A 21469-nucleotide genomic window follows, 5' to 3' on the forward strand; every position below is an offset into this window, starting at 1 on the left:
TGCAGTCATCGTCAGATGCTGCTCATTTGCCAAGCATAGACTACTTAGTCTAAGTGTGATGCTTTCTCAACGAGAGAAACCGAGGACTCCTGCTATGAAATTAAATCAATGCTCAAATGTAGTTTAATCTAAAGAGATCATTCGGGAATCAATTCACAGCTAATGTTATGTTGATTAGCTGAGACATGCATGTGAAAATAATACGATGAGGGTCTGAAGAGGGTGAGGCTGTGGAGATTTACGCACAGTAAAATTGTTGCAGTTCTAAGGCTGAGCATTAGGGGGTGCTAAGAGACAGAAGGGTAAGTGAAAGCATGGCAAACCGATACAATCATAAAGGTTTAATTTAATAACACATACACACGGGAAAGAAATGTTAAGCACTAAAAAAAATATATTTTTCAATTTAACCTTGTTATGAATCCCCCTCCACTTTATTTATCACCCACTGGTCACAGTGTTACCATACAAAATCACTTCCAACATGGAACTGCATTGAATAATTAGGATTTTAATATTCACACTCACGCACACTCACGCACGCACACACACACACACACACACACACACACACACACACAAAACACACATTCAAAAACAAAAATTAAATAATTTTTTTTTACAAAATAAAAAGGGCAAAGGACACAGGGACACAATAAAAGATATTAAGACATGCAGTGACAAATATAAAAAATAGACATTTGTTTCCTTTTTCTGTACATACATAGATCGACACATATAAATATATAGAAGTAAAAAAGAGTGTATTTTTGAAATACAAAGGTCAAATTGTACAGTTACATTCCATAGTAACAAACAGAGGACATGGCACAATATTCAAGTGAGTTTGCCTTTTCCACAGACACACTATACAATATTGTATACTGTAGAATCAAAAACTTAGTTCACACAACAGTTGGTTTCTCCAAGTCTGTTCACGCTGCAGTAAACATTGCAAATGAAGAAAGGATGCTTCTTTTTTTTTCAGTGGATATTCATTTGGAAACGCTCAACCAAGCAACTTTTGAACAATTGGCTCTTTGAGTTCTTGCTTTCAATGCTTCAAAATTTCAGAGCCATCTCTTAGGTTTTCTGCGAGTCTTCATCACTGAGGCGAAGAGAAACTCTGGTACCATAAACAAGCTGCTGACAAGCAGTCAATGAAACCTGTCATTATACAGTTTTAGCTTGGCACAGTAAACAAGAATGTACCAGAATGTACTGAAATCCTTCATGGCCTTCTCTGCCCCCCCTCCCCTCTACCTTCCCCTCTTCAGTTCTGTCTGACATCCTGCAGCAGTTTGTTGATCTCCTGGGCCAGCTCGCTAGTATCAATGCCGGCCTCGTGGCGACTGTCCCTGCGCTTGCCGCTTTGATGACCCTGATGGAAGACACCATCAAAGTCATCCTCTTCGTAATTCTCTGGGATTTCCTCCATGGCTGGCAGCCATTTCAGGTGTGGGGGTTGTCCATTGGTGGAGGTGGAGGTTGAGGAGGAAGAGGGAGAAGAGGAGGAGGAGGAAACATGGTTGTTCACCACAGATGTGTTCCCAGGATTTAAGTAGTGTGTATTAGCAGCCCATGCGGCTACACCAGGAGGGTAAGCAGGACCTTTACCACCGGGGAGCAAACCTTTACGGCTGTCTTGAGGAACAGCGTTGTTACTATAGTTACCTGCAATGTTGCCACCACGACTGCTTGCCCTCTCTGTGGCTGATGAGGATGAGGGTGGGCTTGTTTCAGTGCACTCAGTGTAGGAAGGGGGCAGGAGTCGCTGGAATACAGAGTTCATCTCTGTGAGGAGGGATCCAGCCCCTCCCCCAGCTGCATCACCTCCTCCCCCTCCTCCTCCACTGAGATCTAACTCTTCATTCCCAGACTCCTTGCCAAATGTGGAGAAACTCTTGCGATTCTCTGAGTCCACCGAAGACTCATCATCATCTAGCTGGGGTGGCTGGGAGGACTCTTCCCCGGGGATGTACATGTTGTTTCGGTAGTCTGCGGACGATGCAGGCGAGGAGATGGGGGGCATCCAGCACTGGTCAGAGTGTCCCAAGATGCGGCATTCATCCGTGCACAGTCTCGTAGCTGAAGTAAAAAAATAAATAAACAGAAAAATAAACAAACAAAAACAAGAAAAAAAAGGACAGTGTCAAGCTAAAGTTCAGATTATGTGCTGGGAAGGTTTCATGACTGATATGTATTGCTTTGAGCAAACTTTGTCATATTTTTTTTTAAAAAAGTGCCATTTTCTGTCTATATAATAAAAACTCAAATATATATTTTAGTTGGGTTGCCATATTTTAATTTAAACCTGACAATGTTTTTCTTTTTTTTTACTGAAATTTAACATATGTTTATGAATTTTAACAAGTCAATAATTTATGAATGTAATAGTGTAGCAACTTTAATATTTAGGCACAGTGAAGAAAACCTTAGGAACTATTTTGAGTATAATAGTTGAATATTGCCATGTGCCAGAATAAACTCTAAGACAGCCAAGCAAACTGAAAATTTTAATAGAAAGAATATATATAAACCACTTTTAAAACATGTTACAGTAAATGAGTAGTAAGTAGGGTAAGTAGGTTTAAAAAGCTGATGGTTTAACAAAATAACTTAATAGTAACAAATTATATATTGCCACTGATTGTCATTTTAAAATTCACAATATGTATATTTTACAAGTTAGTCAGATGTTTTATAGTTAATGTACTGATTTAATTGTTAAGACATTTGCCCAAATAAAAGCAGCAATGGCTCTATTGTCAAATTTAGGCCTAATTATTGTTAATTATTAGACTAAATATTGAATGTATTTAGAATTTGACCTTGATGTTAATTGTGAATATTCAACAAATAATTTAGCTATGTAATAATTTACCTGCTTGTGTATTTCTATAGATAATAGATAAATAGGTAAACTCTTTGTAAAAAAATAAAATAAAATACTGTAAAGATAATTACACTGAATAAAAACAGTGGTAACCCCTCACTACCAGCTAATATCCTTATGTCTATTTCATTTATTTCTTAATTAGAGGAAAGACAGCAGTAGTGGTGGGGGGAGGGGGAGAAGAGAAAGTAACTGCAACACTTCCAAGTCTTGCTCAAAGGGAGAGATAAGGTGATAAAGAATGGTCAAGTCCACCATCTCTTCCCTTATCCATCTCAATAAAGCCTTAGAATAAATTAACTACTACAGAGGAAAGACAGTGAGATGTGAAGGAGCTTTTGGGTGGGCAAGCAAGAGAGAGTAGGAGAGAGGGACCTAGGAAGTGGGAGAGGGAGAGAATAACATCATTCTAAAAGCAATTACTATGAATTCTCCTCAGTTCAGACATGAAAGCGCACCACTGTCACTCACCAAGGGAAAAAAGGGGAACAGGAAAAAGAAAAGAGTGAAGGGAGGGGAAAAAAACAGCTCCCTGAGACGCATACCGATGAGTGACAGGCGACTCATCTCCGCTCCGGGGAGGATTTTACAGACACGACTCTATCTTAGGGGCAGATAACACACAGACACAACTGCACACGCACAAACAGCCAGCACGCTGTGCCCTCTCTCAGTGTGATAACGAGCGTGGAGATGAGGGCTGTGTGGAAGAATGGGGCAGTGTACAATGGAGATTGTGTCTGCAACAGGGTGAATTTAGAGGCCGTAACAGCAGGTGTAAAGACAAATAATAAGCTTAGACTTGATACTGTCCATGGTGCTGAAATTTGTCAGATAGGTATTAGACTGGACGAGCTGGGAGCCGTCTCTCAGATGGCTTGCTTAGGTCAGTTTCATATTCTTTCAAATTGGGAGTGAAGAGGAAAAAAAAAAAAAAAAAAAAGTCAGTTGTGGAAATGTTAAGTCTCAACATCCCCTTGAGTTTACTCCAAGTGGATTAGAGCAATTTAGAAATCGCAAAATGACAAGTTTTACAGAACAGATTTAAGTAAAGCGTGATAATCCTCTAAAACGAGAGGTGACAGCTGAGACACTGCCGCAGAAGGTGTCGGGGATGTGAGGGAACTGACTGGTGCCAAGTCATGCTGAGAAAGGTGCAAAAAGTGGAGGAAATAGAAAAAAAAGTGCTGCCGTGTGGCGCCAGCTGTTGAGGCAGTTCAGGCGGAAAGGGAATGTAGAGAAGATCTCACCTGGGTGGAGTCGGTGGTGCATTTCGAGGTGCATTAGGTCAGAAAACCCCTCCCCCAGCAGCAGCCTGTCCACGGGGGATTCCCGCCCCATCTCGCAGTCGCTGTCCCCCGCCTCACTGTCCCCACGGCCACTGTCCTTCAGGCTGAACTTGTCCATGTCCTGTAATGCGTACCTAGGAACAGAAACCACGGTGAGATGGTTTGCAAACAACATAGTGCTGTTTGAAAATCAATGATGCAAGTTTATGTTTCTGTGCACATGGAAAGCTGGATGAATCAGTCTGCCTGCAGAGGAGACTAGATCTATCATATCAGACCTGAAGCTGCTTCTGCAATATGTCAAATCACAAGACAAGGTTTGGCTCATAAATTCTACATTGCAGGTAGATCCCGTCATTAAATCTTTTACGGCAGCCACCAGGGGCATCACTAAATCTATCACTTAGATGTTATAAGGGGATATTGTGATGAAAGTTCTGATGGATGTGGACTTTTACAACCACAGCCTGGTTTCAATGAGGAATACATGGAAATTGTTGTCAGACAAATGAGTTGCATTCCTTTACACTGAATGAAACTGGTGTGATAACAATTCGAATGTGGGAAAAACACTAACAAATCATAAAAATCACGTAACAGATCCACTGACAAGTGAAATTCAACTACACAATGAGGAACAAGTGGTTTGGAAAGTAAACAAAGGATAATCTTTTCAGGAAAAAAAAGGGCGAGGAGAACTGGGGGATTGGGGTAAATTACCTGTAGCTGCGGGAGTATTTGTTGCCACGGAAACTGGGTCTGGGCTGGTACTGGCCCTGATGGAGCATGGACAGAAGCTGTGAGACTTGCTACATCCCCAAAAAAAAAAAAAAAAAAAAAAAAAAATGACAAAGCAAAGAAAAAAAAAGGGGGGGAAAGATGAATAAAAAATGGGACATTGAAGATGGAGGGATGGGGGAGCAAGAGACAAGACAGAAGACAAAATAATGGTTGAGTAAACACAAAATGGATGATGGAGAGGCTACTTAAAATGGGTGAAACAAAATGGATGACATTAAAATGAGAAAAAATTAATAACGGGGTACTGGCAGTGCGATGAGACTACGTGAATATAGAAGCACATGACCGGGAGTTGAGTCATGGTAATGATGGAGGTAATGGTAACAGGGTGTAAACAAGGTAAAGACAAAGGCATCTATAATCATCATCAGTTTTAATGAGAGTCAGTCTGAACTACAGGGCACTTTTGATTAAGTCACTGTCACATTTGGGGATGACTTAATTTGCTCAGAGACAGCTGTATGTGGAGGAGGAGAAAGGCTGGTGTGTGTGTGTGCAAGAGGGAGAGGGAGAGCTAGAGTGAGAGAGTGAGAGTGAGAGAGAGCGAGAGAGAGAGTGAGGGAGAGCGAGAGAGAGAGAGACCGGGTGTGGGTGAAAAACAGAGAAAATTTAGGAGTAATGAATCGCATTAGAAATAATTTAGAGGAACTTGAGGTATGTGTGTCTGCTCATGCTTACCTCCACTGGTGGAGTTGCGTGTGCCATTTCCAGGGCAAAGCTCTCCGGGATGTGATTGGACGAGATGGTCACCAGGCTATTAAGAGATTGGCGGCTGTGATGGTTCTGTGGAACCCCCATCTGGGCCCGGTCCATTGGAGGCGTGGCTGATGGCGAGCGGTGGTGGGCCCTGATGGGGAGGGTGCCGTTCACTGTGGGCACCAGGGTGATGTCACCTTTGTGAATTTGGCGTGAAGGTTTCTTTGGGTGGTGCTGGTGGGTGGACTCGGCCACCCGGCAGTTGTAAGAGTGTCTCGCCTCTTTCTTTTCCCTGTTACAGCGAGTGACAAAGGCCACCATGATGACCAGGAGCTTGCCAACGACTACTCCCAATATGATGATGATCATTCTGGATATATTGATTGGAGACTCCCCCTGGTCCATTGGCTGTATGTGGTTTTTCATGTTCTCATAGAGGTTGATTTTTAGAACTGCCTTGGCACTAAGGCTCTCAGTTCCCTGATCTCTGACCACCACAGTAAGCTCAGCATGCTCATGTGGGAAGTTCTCTAGACTGGTGTTGGCTTGGATCTTGCATGTTCTCGGCTCAATAACAAAGTACCCTTCTTCATTGCCACTGACAATAGAGCAGATGAGCTCAGCGTTGACTCCTGTGTCACGATCGGTCGCCCTGACCACCGTCACTAAACGTCCAGCCTCTGTGAACTTTGAAGCACGAACGTCTGCTGAAAAATTCCACAACTGTGGAACCACAATGACTGGGGGGTTATCATTTTCATCCAGAATGCTCAGAACAACAGTAGTGTTGCTGGTAAGGGGAGGTTTACCTGCGTCTTTGGCTTGCACAATGAAGGATATATTATTCACCTCCTCCCGGTCAAATGTGCGCAGAGCATAGACGGCACCATTAGAGGGGTCTATAGTGACATAGGTGGAAATGGAACTTCCATGAATGAAGTTTTCCAAGATGGAGTAGCTCACCTGTCCATTGGCATCCAAGTCAGGATCAGTGGCTGTGATAGATGTCAGGTACGCTCCGGGGGCATTGTTTTCCGATTTGAAGATCTCATATCGTCCCTTCTCAAAGCGTGGCGGGTTGTCGTTTTCGTCTGTAACATGCACTGTGAAGTGTTTGACTGTGGAGAGACTCGGGGTCCCCCTGTCCTCAGCCACAACAGTCAGGCTGAACTCTGACCTTTTTTCTCTGTCCAGGGACACATTAGTCAAGATCATGTAGTTGTTCTCATAGGTTTTCTGCAGTTTGAAATAACCTTGACCATGAAGTTTACACTCAACTTCTCCATTCAACCCAGAGTCCAAGTCTTCCACTCTTACCAAAGCAACAAATGTGTCCAGCGGAGATGCCTCAGATACATAAGCTGCATCTCCATTCCCCTGAGAGGGGAAGTTAATGCTGATGTCTGGTTTGTTATCATTCACATCTACCACTTTGACCAAGATCTTGCAGTGAGCAGGCATGGAGTTTGGACCCATGTCTTGAGCTTGCACGTCAATGTCATAAGAATTTGCTGTCTCATAGTCAACACGCTTGATGAGGGTCAGGTGACCGCTGTCGGTGTTGATTTTGAACGTCTCTATAATTTTAGGAGACACGTGATTGCTAAATGAGTATGCGATTTTAGCATTTGTGCCGTCATCCGCGTCCGTGGCGTTCAGATCAATAAGCAGGGTGCCAACAGGTGAGTTTTCAGGCAGACTTATAACATAGGAGGACTTCTCAAAAACCGGACTGTTGTCATTAGAGTCAGCGATGCTGATTTTGAGAAGGGTCGATCCTGTTCTTGGGGGAACGCCCCTGTCAGAGGCTGTGTACTGAAGTTCGTAGCTGGAGCGCACCTCCCGGTCCAGCTCCCTAAGTACCACCAGCTCTGCGTACTTAACTCCGTCGCTCCTAGATTGCACGTCTATCTTGAAGTTGTTATTTGGCTCAAGTGCGTAAGTGTATAAGGAATTCTCACCGACATCGGGGTCTGTGGCGCTATCCAGGGGGATGCGCGCTCCGATGGCCGCGCTTTCTGAGATCTCGATGGGGATGACGGCTTTGGCGAAATGCGGCGTGTTGTCGTTTATGTCCAGCACTTCCACTTCGACGTGAAACAGCTGGAGGTGCTCGGTGGGGAGCGTCAGGACGTCGAACTGGATGGAACAGTTGAGATTCTTTTCGCAGAGTTTCTCGCGGTCGATTTTGGTCCTGATGCTGATCTCTCCGTCCTGCTCACGCACAGCAAGGAAAGAGGAGCTCCCCCGCTGCATCGCTCTGAAGCGCAAAGACACCGAGCTGGGAAGTTTTGCCAAAACATCCGCGACGTCGTCTCTCAAGCGGGCGATTACCGTGCCAACCTTCTGCTCCTCGAAGATCTGATATTTCAGCGTCTTGCCGGTAACGTGCTGCGCCGCCAGCACTAAAACCGTGGCAACTCTCAGCATTCTTGTTAGAAAGAGTCCCGTCATTTTCTACTTGCTTGTCCTGCTGGAAAAAATGGCTACAGAAAAAAAAAAAAAAAGACCAGTGCCACCTTTAACTTAAGAAATGCTCTGGCCGCTCAATCAGCAACTGCATTGCTTTCTACTGCAAAAATACGCAGTAGTTAAATAAAGACTGTTTTATTTTATTTGTTGCCAGGTCCCATAAACTCATCTAATTCTCCTCACAATAATCCTTTTTTATCAGAGTTTTTGTTGCGTGTATCCAGTCAGCGTATCACTGGAAATTTGCGCGTCTCTCTCCCTCTGCTCCTTGCGTCTGTGCGCCGTGCGCTCTCTTCCGCTCCCTCTCTCCGTTTGAGCCTGCCTCCGCGCAGAATTTACCCAAAAGAAAGAGGAAAGAACGAAAGATCCCGCCTCAAATTTCCTTGCCGCACTTCTGCTTCTGCTCCCCCTTCTTTTTTTTATGACATCCCCCGGTAAAGACAAACGATTTTTAAAAAAACAAAACAAAAAAAAAAAGCTGGTTGGTGGCTACTTGATATCCAAAGAAGGAGAGAAAGGAGGCGCAAGAAAGGAGGGGAAAGTGGGTGGAAACCCCGCCTTGCATAGGTTAATTCTTGCAACTTTTACGATAAACGATTATGGATCGGGAGATAAATCCAAGAAAGAAAGAAAGATATCCAAGAATCCTCCTTTTTGAGTTATTTTTATCACTACAAACCATTTACATGATTCTCTCGTCCTCTCCAAAAATGATGGAGACGCAGTTATTTTAAATCCTCATCAGGCATACCTCTTAGTTATATGCATTATTGCACGCCGCATTCAAGTCTTAATACACCTGTTAAAAAAATAATATTTCAGCAGGAACAAGCCGCTGTGCGCCCACTCCTACACAGTGACTTAAGCACTTGCTGTCTCGACATTAAAGTATCTCACCTTCTCTGTTTTTTTCTTTCTTTTTCTTTTTCTTCCTGCTCTTTGAAGTGGCTGACTACCTCCCTTTTTCATGCACAGGAACTTTGTAGTGGACACACTGACTGAAGTATCTTTCACTTGTGCCTAATCTGTGCTTGTCTGTGTGGGTGAGAGTGTATAAACTGGGTAAGCCGTGTGGCGAATCGCGCTGAAAAGGGAGCCGGGCTCTAATGAATGCCTTTTAAGAGTTGGTCACGCTGAGAAACAGCTCCGTCCCCCTCCTCCCGTGTGCATATCTGTCCAGCATCACTTCAAACTCCCTGCAGGACAGGGTAGTTTTGATAACGAGCGCAGCATCCGCAACTCACTAGTTCAAGCATGCAGTTTTTAGTTGACCGGGGGGGTGCGGGAAGAGGACCCAATACGCATGAATGCGCAAGCACACACGAGACCAGACCCCTGGGAGAGAGAGAGAGAGAGAGAGAGCGATAGAGAGAGAGAGAGAGAGAGAGAGAGAGAAAAGGAGATCTAAGGTTTTAATAAATGTGCACGACAGGGACCGTGCGTTCTGGTCACCATCTGGCGCGGTTTGTTTGGCACTAGGACCCCGCGATTACAGCCCGACCCAACAGCACCCCAACAGAACATCCCCGCCCGCCCCACCTCCCTAAAACTGTGAAGAAATAAGTTGTCACGGGGGATTGTAGACCGCACCACCAAGTACCGAACAGCTTTTCCACATTCATTCGCACATTTGTCACGTGCTGCATGTGGTTGTTGTTTTTGGTGATAGAGATGGATAAGAGAAAATGTCCTTAACCACTTTGTCACTTCACACACCAAGAGACCACACAGAATTAATTCGAGTTAGAGGCTTGAAAAACTTTTTTTTTTTTTTTCACAGTAACTTTTGTGTTGGTGTATGACATAAATCGTGGATAGTAAACTATGCAGTCCACAATTCTGTTTTTCTTTTTTTTTTTTTTGGAAGACTGGAAAGAGGAAGGCCATCGTTGTAAAATTTTGCAGTTTGTCACACGCCGTGCAATATGAAAGGTAACATGAAAGAAGATACTCTGATAAAATAAGGAAGAATAATTGGAAATCTTCAGCCTACATGTGTGACAGAAAACCAGCACTGTACGTCAACCTGAGTACAACATTTAAGAGTTAAATGTAAGCGGTATTCGGAAGTCGGAATATGTACGGAAGAAAGCGTGTTAAGCCCAAAAGGTGAAACTTTACTCCATACACCCAGACCCATGTAAGCATGGTTTAAAATCAAAGCGTAATCATGGGTCAGTCAAAATCCATATCCGCATCTTATTGAGAATTTTTGAAATTTATGTTTACAATTTTTATGCACAACTTTCCAGACGGCAGAAACATACCCCAAAAGACTTGCATCTGTAATCACAGCCGATTTAGATTAAATGTATCGACTCAGAAGGTTTTACAGAAAATGTATGCGATATTTTTCAACTTGTATTTGAAAACAAAACAACAACAAAAAAAATCATGCACAACTTTTGTTGTTGTTTTGCAGAACATTCGAATAAAACAGATTGTATTTTGTGGTGCAACATCAAAAAAAATGTGAGAAAAATAATATGAGGTTTTCAAATAAATACTTTCCTGACAAGACCGACTGATTTCCAATTGGTTGCAACATCTTTCAGCCTAAGTATTTATAAATCATTTTCCAAGTAAGACAGATAAGAGATAGCATCTGCCAACAAATGTATAATTTAAAAGCATCTGCGAATCTCACCGGATGAGAAATATGATAAAATACCAGGTTACGGCTTAATGATGTTCGTTTAACACCAAGTTCTTCATTTAGTCTGTTAATGCAATGCATCTGCACATCTCCTAAGGCTTCTTTGTGTCTTTTTCAATGGAACAAAAGCTTATTAAATATTCCAAACGTGCATGGACAACCAACCTAAAGCTCCCCCCCCTTTTCTTTTTTTTTAACCCAGACTCGTAAATTAGCGTAAAAAAACCTCATTTATTCCCACTCGTAGTGCCTATTCACTGGCGGAGCCATGTCTGCAAAATGTTTGAGTTCACTCCTTTTTTTGTTGCACATCTTTTACTACAGCACAGTTGTTTTTCTTTAAACAGGTTTGATATGGGCGCCCAACATTTCCATAGCTCCAAATGCTCACAATGGAGTAATGCAATTACTCCCTGTGTCCCAAGGAAGCTAATCACATTTGGAGAACAAAGTCTGCTCTGGAGTTTGTGGAAGAAGTGAGCAAAAGAAAAGGGACATGGTTTGGAAGGGGCTGCGGGTGCACTGAGGTATTAAAAACGGCAGAATACAACAATTAATGTATAGAGGGGGGTGGGCTATAATCTAAGTAAAAAAAGCAGATGGAGGCTTAATACGTTTAGGCACGCTAGATAATCAGAGGAGCCAAACAAACATAGTGGATTTAGAGCTAAGTAATTCAGGCTACAAATATTCATCTCCCCCCCCCCCCAGCAGGTGCAAAGGATGTAGCGTCTGTAGATTTGGAAAGATTTTGTTTAACGTCTGTTTTTAGCCTCCCAGACATATTTTTATCGATCCGTGGATGTTTCAGAAACACACTGCTGTCTCTGCAAATGCACGCAATCAGCACCTACAACCCCTGGCAAAAAGTATGGAATCACCAGTGTTGGATGAGCAGTCATTCAGACATTTCATGCTGTAAAACAAACTCGGATCAAAAACATGACACAATATTAAGGTCGTTCCAAAGTGCAACTTGTTGGCTTTCAGGAACACTCAAAGAAATGAAGAGAAAACATTGTGGAAGTCAGTGAATGATACTTTTATTGACCAAACACAGGGAAATAAATATGGAATCACTCAATTCTGAGGAAAAAAGTATGGAATCATGAAAAACACATAAACAAAAGACCATTCAAAATACATCACTAGTATTTAGTTGCACCATCTTTGGCTTTTATAACAGCTTTTAGTCTCTGAGGCATGGACTTGATGAGGGACAAACAGTATTTGGTGCCTACTCTCTTTGATAGCAGTTGCCAGATCAGCTTTGCAGGTTGGAGCCTTCTTGTGGAACATTTTTTTCAATCTCCACCACAGGTTTTCTATTGGGTTGAGATCTGGACTATTTGCAGGCCATGACATCGACTGAATGTGTCTTTCTTCAAGGAATGCCTTCACTGTTTTTGCCCTATGGCACGATGCATTGTCATCTTGGAAAATTATTTCATCATCACCAAACATCTGTTCAATTGAAGGGATGAGAAAACTGTCCAAAATGTCAATGTAAACTTGTGCATTGATAGAAGAATTAACCACAGTCATCTCCCCAGTGCCTTTGCCTGACATGCAGCCCCATATCATCAAGGACTGTGGAAATTTGGTTGTTTTCTTCAGGCAGGCCTCTTCATAAATCTCACTGGAACGGCACCAAACAAAAGTTCCAGCATCATCACCTTGTCCAATGCAGATTCTTGACTCATCACTGAAGACAACTTTCATCCAGTCATCCACAGTCCATGATTGCCTCTCCTTAGCCCATCGGAATCTTGTTCTTTTATGGTTAGGTGTCAATGCTGGTTTTCATTTAGCTTTCCTGTATTGAAATCCCACCTCCTTTAGGCGATTTCTTACGGTTCGGTCACATACATTGACTCCAGCTTCCTCCCATTTATGCTTCATCTGTTTAGTTGTACTTTTTTGGTTTTCAAGACAAATGACCTTTAGTTGTTTGTCTTGACGCTTTAATGTCTTTCTTGGTCTACCAGTACGCTTGGCTTTAACAACCATTCCATGCTGTTTGTGTTTGGACCATATCTTGGATACAGCTGACTGTGAACAGCCCACATCTTTAGCAACCATGCGTGAAGGGTTACCTTCTTCAAGAAGTTTCACAATCCTCTCTTTTGTTTCAAGGGACATTTCTCTTGTTGGAGTCATGGTTCTCGCCACTCCACTTCGTCCAGCAGCCCCCCAAGGTGTCATGACTGCAGGTGTTTTGAACTGCACACTAACGGGCACATCTAATCTGGGGCAGGTGTCCATTTAGGGAAAGGAAATAGACTGGGTGTGTCCTTTTTTCTACCTCCAATTTGAGTGATTCCATACTTTTTTCCTCAGAATTGAGTGATTCCATATTTATTTCCCTGTGTTTGGTCAATAAAAGTATCATTCACTGACTTCCACAATGTTTTCTCTTCATTTCTTTGAGTGTTCCTGAAAGCCAACAAGTTGCACTTTGGAATGACCTTAATATTGTATCATGTTTTTGATCCGAGTTTGTTTTACAGCATGAAATGTCTGAATGACTGCTCATCCAACACTGGTGATTCCATACTTTTTGCCAGGGGTTGTACAAGCAGACTGCCTCTTGCTTGGCTGCAGAACCGTTCATGTGGTGTCTACAACTCCTTCTGTATGTCCAGACCTTGTAGCCACAAACTCAAAGAGGGAATCAAACATCTCTCAGCCATAATTATATGTCCACCGTTTCATGTTCCACCACCTTCAACTCAAACACCTCAAGCCCTTGACGTCAGCCAATATCTTGTTTTGTGGCTATTCCAGGTCACCCAGTCCTTGTTTTTTATTTACCCCTGCAGAAATGTAGCACTCAATCTTAGTTGAAACCAAGATGTCGAAAGTCAGAGTTGTTTATATTATTTCATTAACTATTACCAATTTTCAGCTGCACTTATTTTTCAACATACACCTATTAGTGGACTTCTTTCTGTCCCTTTTGCTCCTGAACCACAATTTCCTGACTTTGCTCTGTAAGGTGTTTATATTTATTCAATGAAATTTTGCTCAGAAGGGAATAATAGGCACCGCAAGTTTAAGAAGCGGTTGCATTAAATTGCATCCACAGGGCAGTGGAAACAAAAGTGTGTGTGTGTGTGTGCGAGCATCGGGGTGCGGTGATTCTTTTGGCGGTTTGGTTGTAAAGGCACGCGAGCATCTGTCGCCTCGTCTGGCCACTCATTGTCACTCATTCAATTAGCAGCGATTTGGTGGATTTCCCTTTTTGCCAAGGGGAGGAGAAGGACCACAGAGGGGACAGGAGCTTGCTTTCACTGCTGCTTGAAGGGGAAAGTTGATGCCGTCCCCCACCACCCACACGCACACACACACACACACACACACACACACACGCAAATATAAAGAACGACCCCCATCAGAGCTGTGATTGTTATTCATTCCTGTATTCTCTTGTATCTTCTCCTCTGCTTTGCATTGGGTTCCACAGAGCTTTATTGCTTTATGACCACTATTATCTGTTTCTGTGCATGCGTGTGTGCGTGTGTTTATGTGTTTATTTGTATGCGTGTGTAAGCAGACCAGAGGGGTAGCCTAGTCTTTTCATGCTCACAGTGAGTGCCCCGGTCACAGAAGTCTGAGTGCAGCATATTGCAAGCGATGTCAACAGTTGCACAACAAATTCATTGCCTAGGCAAAGAAAGAATGTGACTGGTCGCCTTTAAAGTTAACACATTGCTGTTCTGCATTGACAGTCCTATCCTGAGTCTGACAGTATGTTATTACTACTTAACGGACTTTGTCTACCAAAGTGGTTGAGAACTGTATGATTTTTTTTTCTCTTTTTCTTGAAAGGCGAGCGTACTATTGCATTTGAGTCTCCCAAGTTAGTAGATTTCTGTTCTATTATGTTCTACTCCATTAGTGATCCTTGTTTGTTTGCTTCATAATCATCCAGTCATTCTTTCCTTGGCCTAATTCTCTGCATGATTCACAGCAGACTCTTTGTAAACACACACACACGCACACACACATGTATCTGTGGGGTTTGTGCACACATTCTCTTACCGAAAAGGCACTGACAGCAAATTGCCCTTGCCCACCAAGACATGGCACAAAGAAACACAAAGGCTTCACAAGCAATCACCACCAAAGCACTCAGGACAGACCATCTAGTTTCTCTGACACTCAGAAGGAAAAAGAAGGGCAATGCAAACAAATACAGTTAAATGCAGATTTAATGGTAACCCCACCAAATTTACGTTGAAATTAATCTTTTAATTTGACAAACATTTTCCTTCTGACAAAGTAATAGCAACAATGTGGGGTGGTCTTTCCAGAGTTTTGACAGGAAACTGAGAAACGGAGGGTGAGTGTAAGAGGAAGAGGTATTTCATCCTCAAAGATACGTTGTCAAAATACCAGTGGAAACATGCAAAACACTGGTGAGCAATTATAAGAAGAGGTTCAATCATAATTTAATTTAATTTAATTGTAATTTGTAACATTTTCCACTGGAAAAGGGTTTGAATATTTGAAAATGATAACTTGAACGGAACGGTACGTCATATTTTCCAGGCACACAATGCCATTTTGTAGGAAAATCATGAAACTTTGTTACCTTCAGTTGTTATAAAAATGCTGACTTAAAGGAATGTGATGCCTTGAAAGTGACCTCTGTCTCTTTAAGAAGCTTCTGCTCATTCCAACACTCTGCCTACAGCACATTATGTCAACAATGCTTTTCCATGATGCAGCTTACAGCCATTCTAGGAGAGTTGCACTGACAAGTAGTTTATATGATGAGCTGAGCAGACATGCGGTTCTACCAGGTGTTTGCTAATTGCTGCTGACGCTAGTCTGAAGGAGCTGAGTGAGACATGGCTGGGGGAGGGGTGCTCTGATAGGCGGAACCTCAAGTGGACGGCAGAGCTTGGAGAAAAAGTTTTGTGGAAATAGGCAGCCTCCAGTGAGTGCAAACATAGGTAACCGGAATGGTTGACAGAGGAGATTCAATGATTTCTCAAACATGAATTAAAGAATAACAGCAACACTCTAGGTGTGTCTTTGATTAATCACATTGTAACATGGTGCCGCTCTTTAAGAGTTGTGTAAATACAAACTCAAAATGCGTGGTGTGCGTTCGTATTCAGCTCGTTTTACTCCAACACCCCAAAATAAAATAATGTCAGACCAATCGTCTTAAGAGGTCGCCTAGTTGGCAAATAAAGAATTGTACAATTAAATGTCAGTATGCATACAGTGGAGGGCGATTCTGTTATCAGCTAAATGTTCAGCCAATGACATTAAATTCCAAAACCAAGTCAATCAATATTTAATACCAGCTTATACATATTGGCAGTAGGATACCTATAAATATTTCCTTGTCTTTTTAACGATCCCTTTTGGAGTGGAGGCAGCCTATATCAATTATACAGCAGTTCAGTGAGACAATATAAGCAGCAAATGTATATTAATTAGGGGGCCACTTGAGAGCCCTCAGCTCCGTTTCTTTTCTCTAATGCCTTGCAGGTCACCTTGAATTAATGAAGAAAACAGAGTTAGGGCTTATTAGTCTAAGGGAGGAAATGCTATCAGATGTAAGACACATCCATGGGTCCCTGATTGTGTGCGTATGTGTGTGTGTGTGTGTGTCCATACACGCGCTGTTTACCCATTTGTGTCGACGTCAGTGAGTACGTGTTTGTGTGCGTGTGCGCATGATTGACGGGTTGTTGATTTGTCGGGGACTGCCTCTTGCACGATGCGATGTCTGTATGCCATTGATGACTGACAGCTAATTTGGGGTCCAGAGATTAGTGTTTTAGAAAGGGAAGACTCTCGGAAACATGTCACATCCAAACAGAATTGGTCTTCACTTGGTCCGATTTCTTTGATAGAGCATGTGTGTCAGGCTGGTAATGAGGACAGGCCAGGCTTTATCCTCATGAAGGCAGCCATCATCTCTTGATATATCTGTTCTAAAACATGCAGTGACAGCTGCTTTTTTGAAGACGTCAGTGGACATGAGTGAACGGCATCAAAACATTTGCATCAGTGCCACTTACAGCCACAAGAAAATAACATATGACAGCTCTATTGACAAAAGTCGTTCCTTCAGCTGCTGTGCATGGCTTATAATGAGGTCAAGGTCTCAAGTTTTGCCAAACAAATCCAAGGGATTTGTACGTTTTCTTATCATTTTTAAATTGGGAAGTAGAGAAAGTGGCGCAACGTCAAGCCAAAAAAAAAAGAAAATCCATCGAGTTCAAATACAAACGCACACAGAAGCAATTGCATTTATAAATGTAGTATAACTAGCTCCAGAAACTTGCTGGCACACATTAGACTGGTGGGTTCATTTTGAAAACCAGGTATTGGGGGGGGGGGAGGTGCATGGTCTGAGTGACACAAAGCCCCTTCTGTTTCTGCAGTCTGCAGTGCTTAGAACCTGGACTGATTAAAAGTAACATAAGTTGGAGTTAAACAAACCTACGCTTTGCTGCTCTGTTCTAAGCGCAGACATCCATATAATCTGTGTTTGTGTGGGAGCGCTTCTAGGTCTGTGTGTGATTGTATGGGTGTATCCAGGAGGTGATTTTCTGCCCGAGGTTAGGCCCTTACCAGACAGCTACATGTTTAAGTATCCCCTGCTGACCCACTTCCTGGGGTTGCACAAGGGTTACACTTATTGAGGTCTGACAGCGGTGACATAAGTGGGTATGATAAGATAGGGATGAAATATGTTGAAAGACCAATTCAAGTAAAGGCGTGATTGTGTGTATGGTGAAGAAACTTTCTCATATGACCTTTTACCTACATTTGGCTGCTTTCAAAATATCCTAGACAAACCTTTTTTTTTTTTTAAATTAGTCATAACAATCCCTAAGATAGTGTCCTGAATCTATAAAAATCGATGCTTTTATGACTCTGATATGTTATAGTCAAAGTAATTGTCTCAATGTTTGTCAGTGCATGTACAAGTTTTCTCCTATGAATAATTGTACTGTGGTAATATGAAAATTAAAAATAAAGGGTCTTAAATAATCCACAATTGTTCAAGATGTTAAATGTTTAAGTTACTTTTTTTACTCACTGGAATGCACTGGAATCATGTATCTGAAAATGTAGTTTTTCTTACATTCTTGGTCTCTTGTCTCAAGAATGTGGTGGGAAAAAAAAAAGAGGCCATTCATTTAATCAGCTGTCTGACATGATATGGCAATGAGGTTTTTTACATATTCTTCAGTTTGTCAGAACAGGCTGTTGTGTAGCTCTGATCAAATTGTCAGACTGAGCTGCAATAGATGTTTGTTTATTTTGTCAAATTTCTGTGAAACATTTCTTCCTCTGACATATTTATCATCACAGACATCCAGTATTTTTGTGTTCAAGTCAAATGCAGAGGCACCACCTACCACATCCAACTAAAATGACAAAAAACCATTGGCCTTCCAGTCTGAGTGAAATTTTAGTCAAAAAACAGTTTTTGTACCAAGATTTAACCATAAACCAGGCTCAGAAATGCGATTATTGCAGCTGCGTGCAGGTTGGTTCCATTAGTGAGCGAAAAACCTGTTTACAGATCAGAAAGTAGGTACTCTCTGTTTCTGAATTTTTAATTTGTTGCATTTTCAGCTCCTGAAATGTCACCCTTTTTAAAATCCTATTTTCTTTAGATGTAGCAGTCCTTGTACTTATTCTTTTTCTTATCAAATTATTTGAAAATAGACGTTACTTTCACATATTTATTCCTGACTAGCTCCCAGGGTTTCTTAGTTTCTTTGGTATTGTTCTCGGTAGAAATTTGATCGTTTTAGATATAATGAATCTTAATTTTTATTTATCTATATGTATAATATGAGGGTCTATAAGCACAGAAATGTGGAAGATTTGTGTTCAAAGCATGGGGATTGTTAAAACATAAAGGGGGAAACGGAGAGTGCGGAGCTAGAAATGGGGGGGGGGGGACAAAGAGGGAATAGAAAGAGTTAGAGTGCAGAAACGAATAAAAATGTAGGAGGGAGAAGCGTAGGAGTTTACTAAGAGGAACCGAGATGAAAACTTCTGTGTACCCTCTGGCCCTTCAGATGTTCATGATTAAAACCCCATTCCTCCATCATTTGCACACACCACTTCTCACCTAAGCTTAATGAAAACAACGCTGGATTGATTTGTGACAACCTTGAGAGAGCTGGGGTACTTCAATATGTGTGTGAGAGTGCAGACTCCTAGGTGTGTGTGTGTGTGCGTGTGTGTGTGCGTGTGTGTGTGTGTGTGTGTGTGCAAGTGTCCCTTATTAGTCATACTCTAGCCTAGTCACACCTGAACTCCCACTGATTTGGTCAGGGGAGCAGAAAAAGAAAGACCTTGGGAAAGGTTATACAAACTAGGGAGATAAAGTGGATTCAGACAATCATTTTTTTTTTTTTCTGGAAGGCAGTGTTGCTGTAAAGATGAACAAATTGTCCACATATTTCATAAGTTGTTAGGCTTCGCTGTGGAAATGCTTAACATGGTGTCTTGAGTTTATGCAGGGGATTTTGGGACAGAAGCCAAACAGTGAACAGCAATTGTTCAATCAGGCTCAGCAGGCTCGCGAGTTGGAGAGGTGCAGGGATGGCAGGGAAGGGAAGCGAAAGCAGAAACCGGACAAAATGATAAAGTGGATGGATGGCGGCTGGATAAAACAGAAAGGCGGATTGAATGATGACATTTCATAAAGTGAAGCCAATTTTATTATTCAAATCCTCACTCTCTTGACAATGAAGGTGACTGATGTTGCATTTAATTTGGTTTCATTCCTCCTCACCTGACCTGCACATGCATAATGTTGCATTCTTATTACTGCCAGTCACTTGAAACTGCAGAGAGATTATTCTTCCAACATGCCAATTATCAAATTTTCCTTCAGATCCCTGTTTATTACTCTGAAAATATATATACTTTTCAATCTAACTGATATCACAATTGTAATGGTGGTATGAAGGGGGGGAAAGTTATGAGGCTAAAATAGAAAAAAATATCTACAATTTCAACTGTGTAATAGTTAGGGGTTGTGGAGAATATAAGAATTATGAAATGATCTTTGTTGAATGTTATACTTACTTACAATGGTAGGTTTACTTTGTAGTGACATGTGAACGGCGAGTGCGGTTCTGCTCCGTTTCAGCATACCAACCCACTCTTGCCGTCCTACTCTCTGAATTCGATCCACATTCCATTACTATGTAAGGGAGAGGGATGCAACTTCAGAATGTTGCTGACCAAAGCAAACTAACATGAAATAAACCACAATCACGTAGGTGGATGGAGCGGAAAACAGCTGGACAAAGAGGAAGTGTTTTTTTTAAAAAAATGTAACAGTTTGCACACACAAAAAGATCTCCGATCTCACTGGAATTGCCACTGGGCAACGTTGCACGCATTTTGATGTGTAAGTGGATCTTCAAGATATATCTTGTGTCTTTATTAAAGATTAGTTGACTTGAACTCACTGACTCTTCTGGAATCTCCTGCATTAACGAGTCTGAGCCGGAGACGCCTGAGTCTCCGACGGGGTGCAGCAGATAACTCAGTGATCTGAGATGTAAATATCAATTTATTTGTGAAATGGAGAAAAAAAAAAAAAGCCAAATAATATTAATCTGACTCACAGAACTTGAATCGTGCCTAAAATATTTCTCCAGTGCGCGAATAGAGATAAGCAAAAATGTTCGTCGTAGCTGCTTATCATTAAACAAGTCTCATCGAGTCTACATCACTCCTTGGCTGGTATTATTGCCTCGTCTGCTAACAAGCAATTAATTCACTTTACAGCCTTCTTCCAGTGCTATGTAAACAGCAAATGGAAAGGATGCTATCTAATGGTTTTACTTTAAAAACTCCAACACAAAAAAACCCACACGTTGCCTAAATGCAAACTGTCGCTCCCAGGAGACTCATCAATGGTGGAAAACGAGAGCAGGCGCTAAATAAACACATGCTGGTACGACGTCAGGTTAGTCACAATTATGCTTACATTATAAGTACTGAAACACACGGAAGCATATTTTGCTGATTAACATGCCCTCCAAATTTTTTTTTCCACTTTTTTTTTAAACACCAACCAAACAAGCATGCATCATAATTACCCAAATTAATTCCCACAAGTACCACATCATCATCAACACCAGCTTTTGTTCACGCTTGATTACTTTTATATGTAGTGATAGCTACCCGGTGTTTAACATCTTTCTGTTTCACACACACACACACCTACACACACACCCCCCCCCACACACACACACACACACACACACACACTCTGATTCAGCAGGCATACCAGGAAACCTCCATGCGACGACGGCTTTCATCTATAACAAGAACAAGGCAGGACACCGAGCTCCAGTGTTGTAATCAATAAACATTATCGTGAGTTCTTACCTCTCCGCTCCGTTTTGATTTTGATGATTCATTCTACACAGATCCACCATAATGACTTATATGACCCACAGAGAAACAGAGAAAGACATCCATGGCAATGTGGCTTTGTCAAAGCAGTTTGAGTAAACAAAAAAAAACAAAAAACGTTCAAACGTCTTTGTAGGCTGTTATTTAGGATAAAAGCCAAAAGATTATATTTCTTGCATTTTGGTATGCTTTGTAAATTGATACAGTTAGAGCTCACAGATACTTATGCAT

The 21469-nt window shown here is 41.9% G+C and overlaps 1 protein-coding gene across 1 annotated transcript; it reads right to left on the bottom strand.

Annotated features, from left to right (window-relative positions):
- Nucleotides 1–326: 326 nt before the first annotated feature.
- LOC106909513 (protocadherin-18-like) lies at nt 327–10414 on the bottom strand. Its single transcript, XM_014975896.2, has 4 exons — nt 5665–10414; nt 4906–4994; nt 4147–4319; nt 327–2088 (listed from the first exon to the last, which is right to left on the bottom strand). The coding sequence occupies exons 1-4, from the start codon at nt 8134–8136 to the stop codon at nt 1274–1276; spliced, it is 3549 nt and encodes a 1182-aa protein (XP_014831382.1). The 5' UTR covers nt 8137–10414; the 3' UTR covers nt 327–1273.
- Between the last annotated feature and the right edge of the window lie 11055 nt (nt 10415–21469).

Source organism: Poecilia mexicana, unplaced genomic scaffold (genome assembly GCF_051168715.1).
Source record: "Poecilia mexicana isolate PSO_F unplaced genomic scaffold, ASM5116871v1 scaffold_1, whole genome shotgun sequence".
Taxonomy (NCBI): Eukaryota; Metazoa; Chordata; class Actinopteri; order Cyprinodontiformes; family Poeciliidae; genus Poecilia; species Poecilia mexicana.

Excerpts from the sequence above, each read along its gene's own strand:
- LOC106909513 (XM_014975896.2), bottom strand. The coding sequence starts at position 8,136 with ATGACGGGACTCTTTCTAACAAGAATGCTGAGAGTTGCCACGGTTTTA. Across the intron at positions 4,995-5,664 it reads ACGCAACTCCACCAGTGGAG|CAAGTCTCACAGCTTCTGTC; the intron begins GTAAGCATGAGC and ends TTGGGGATGTAG. Across the intron at positions 4,320-4,905 it reads AAATACTCCCGCAGCTACAG|GTACGCATTACAGGACATGG; the intron begins GTAATTTACCCC and ends TTCTGTTCCTAG.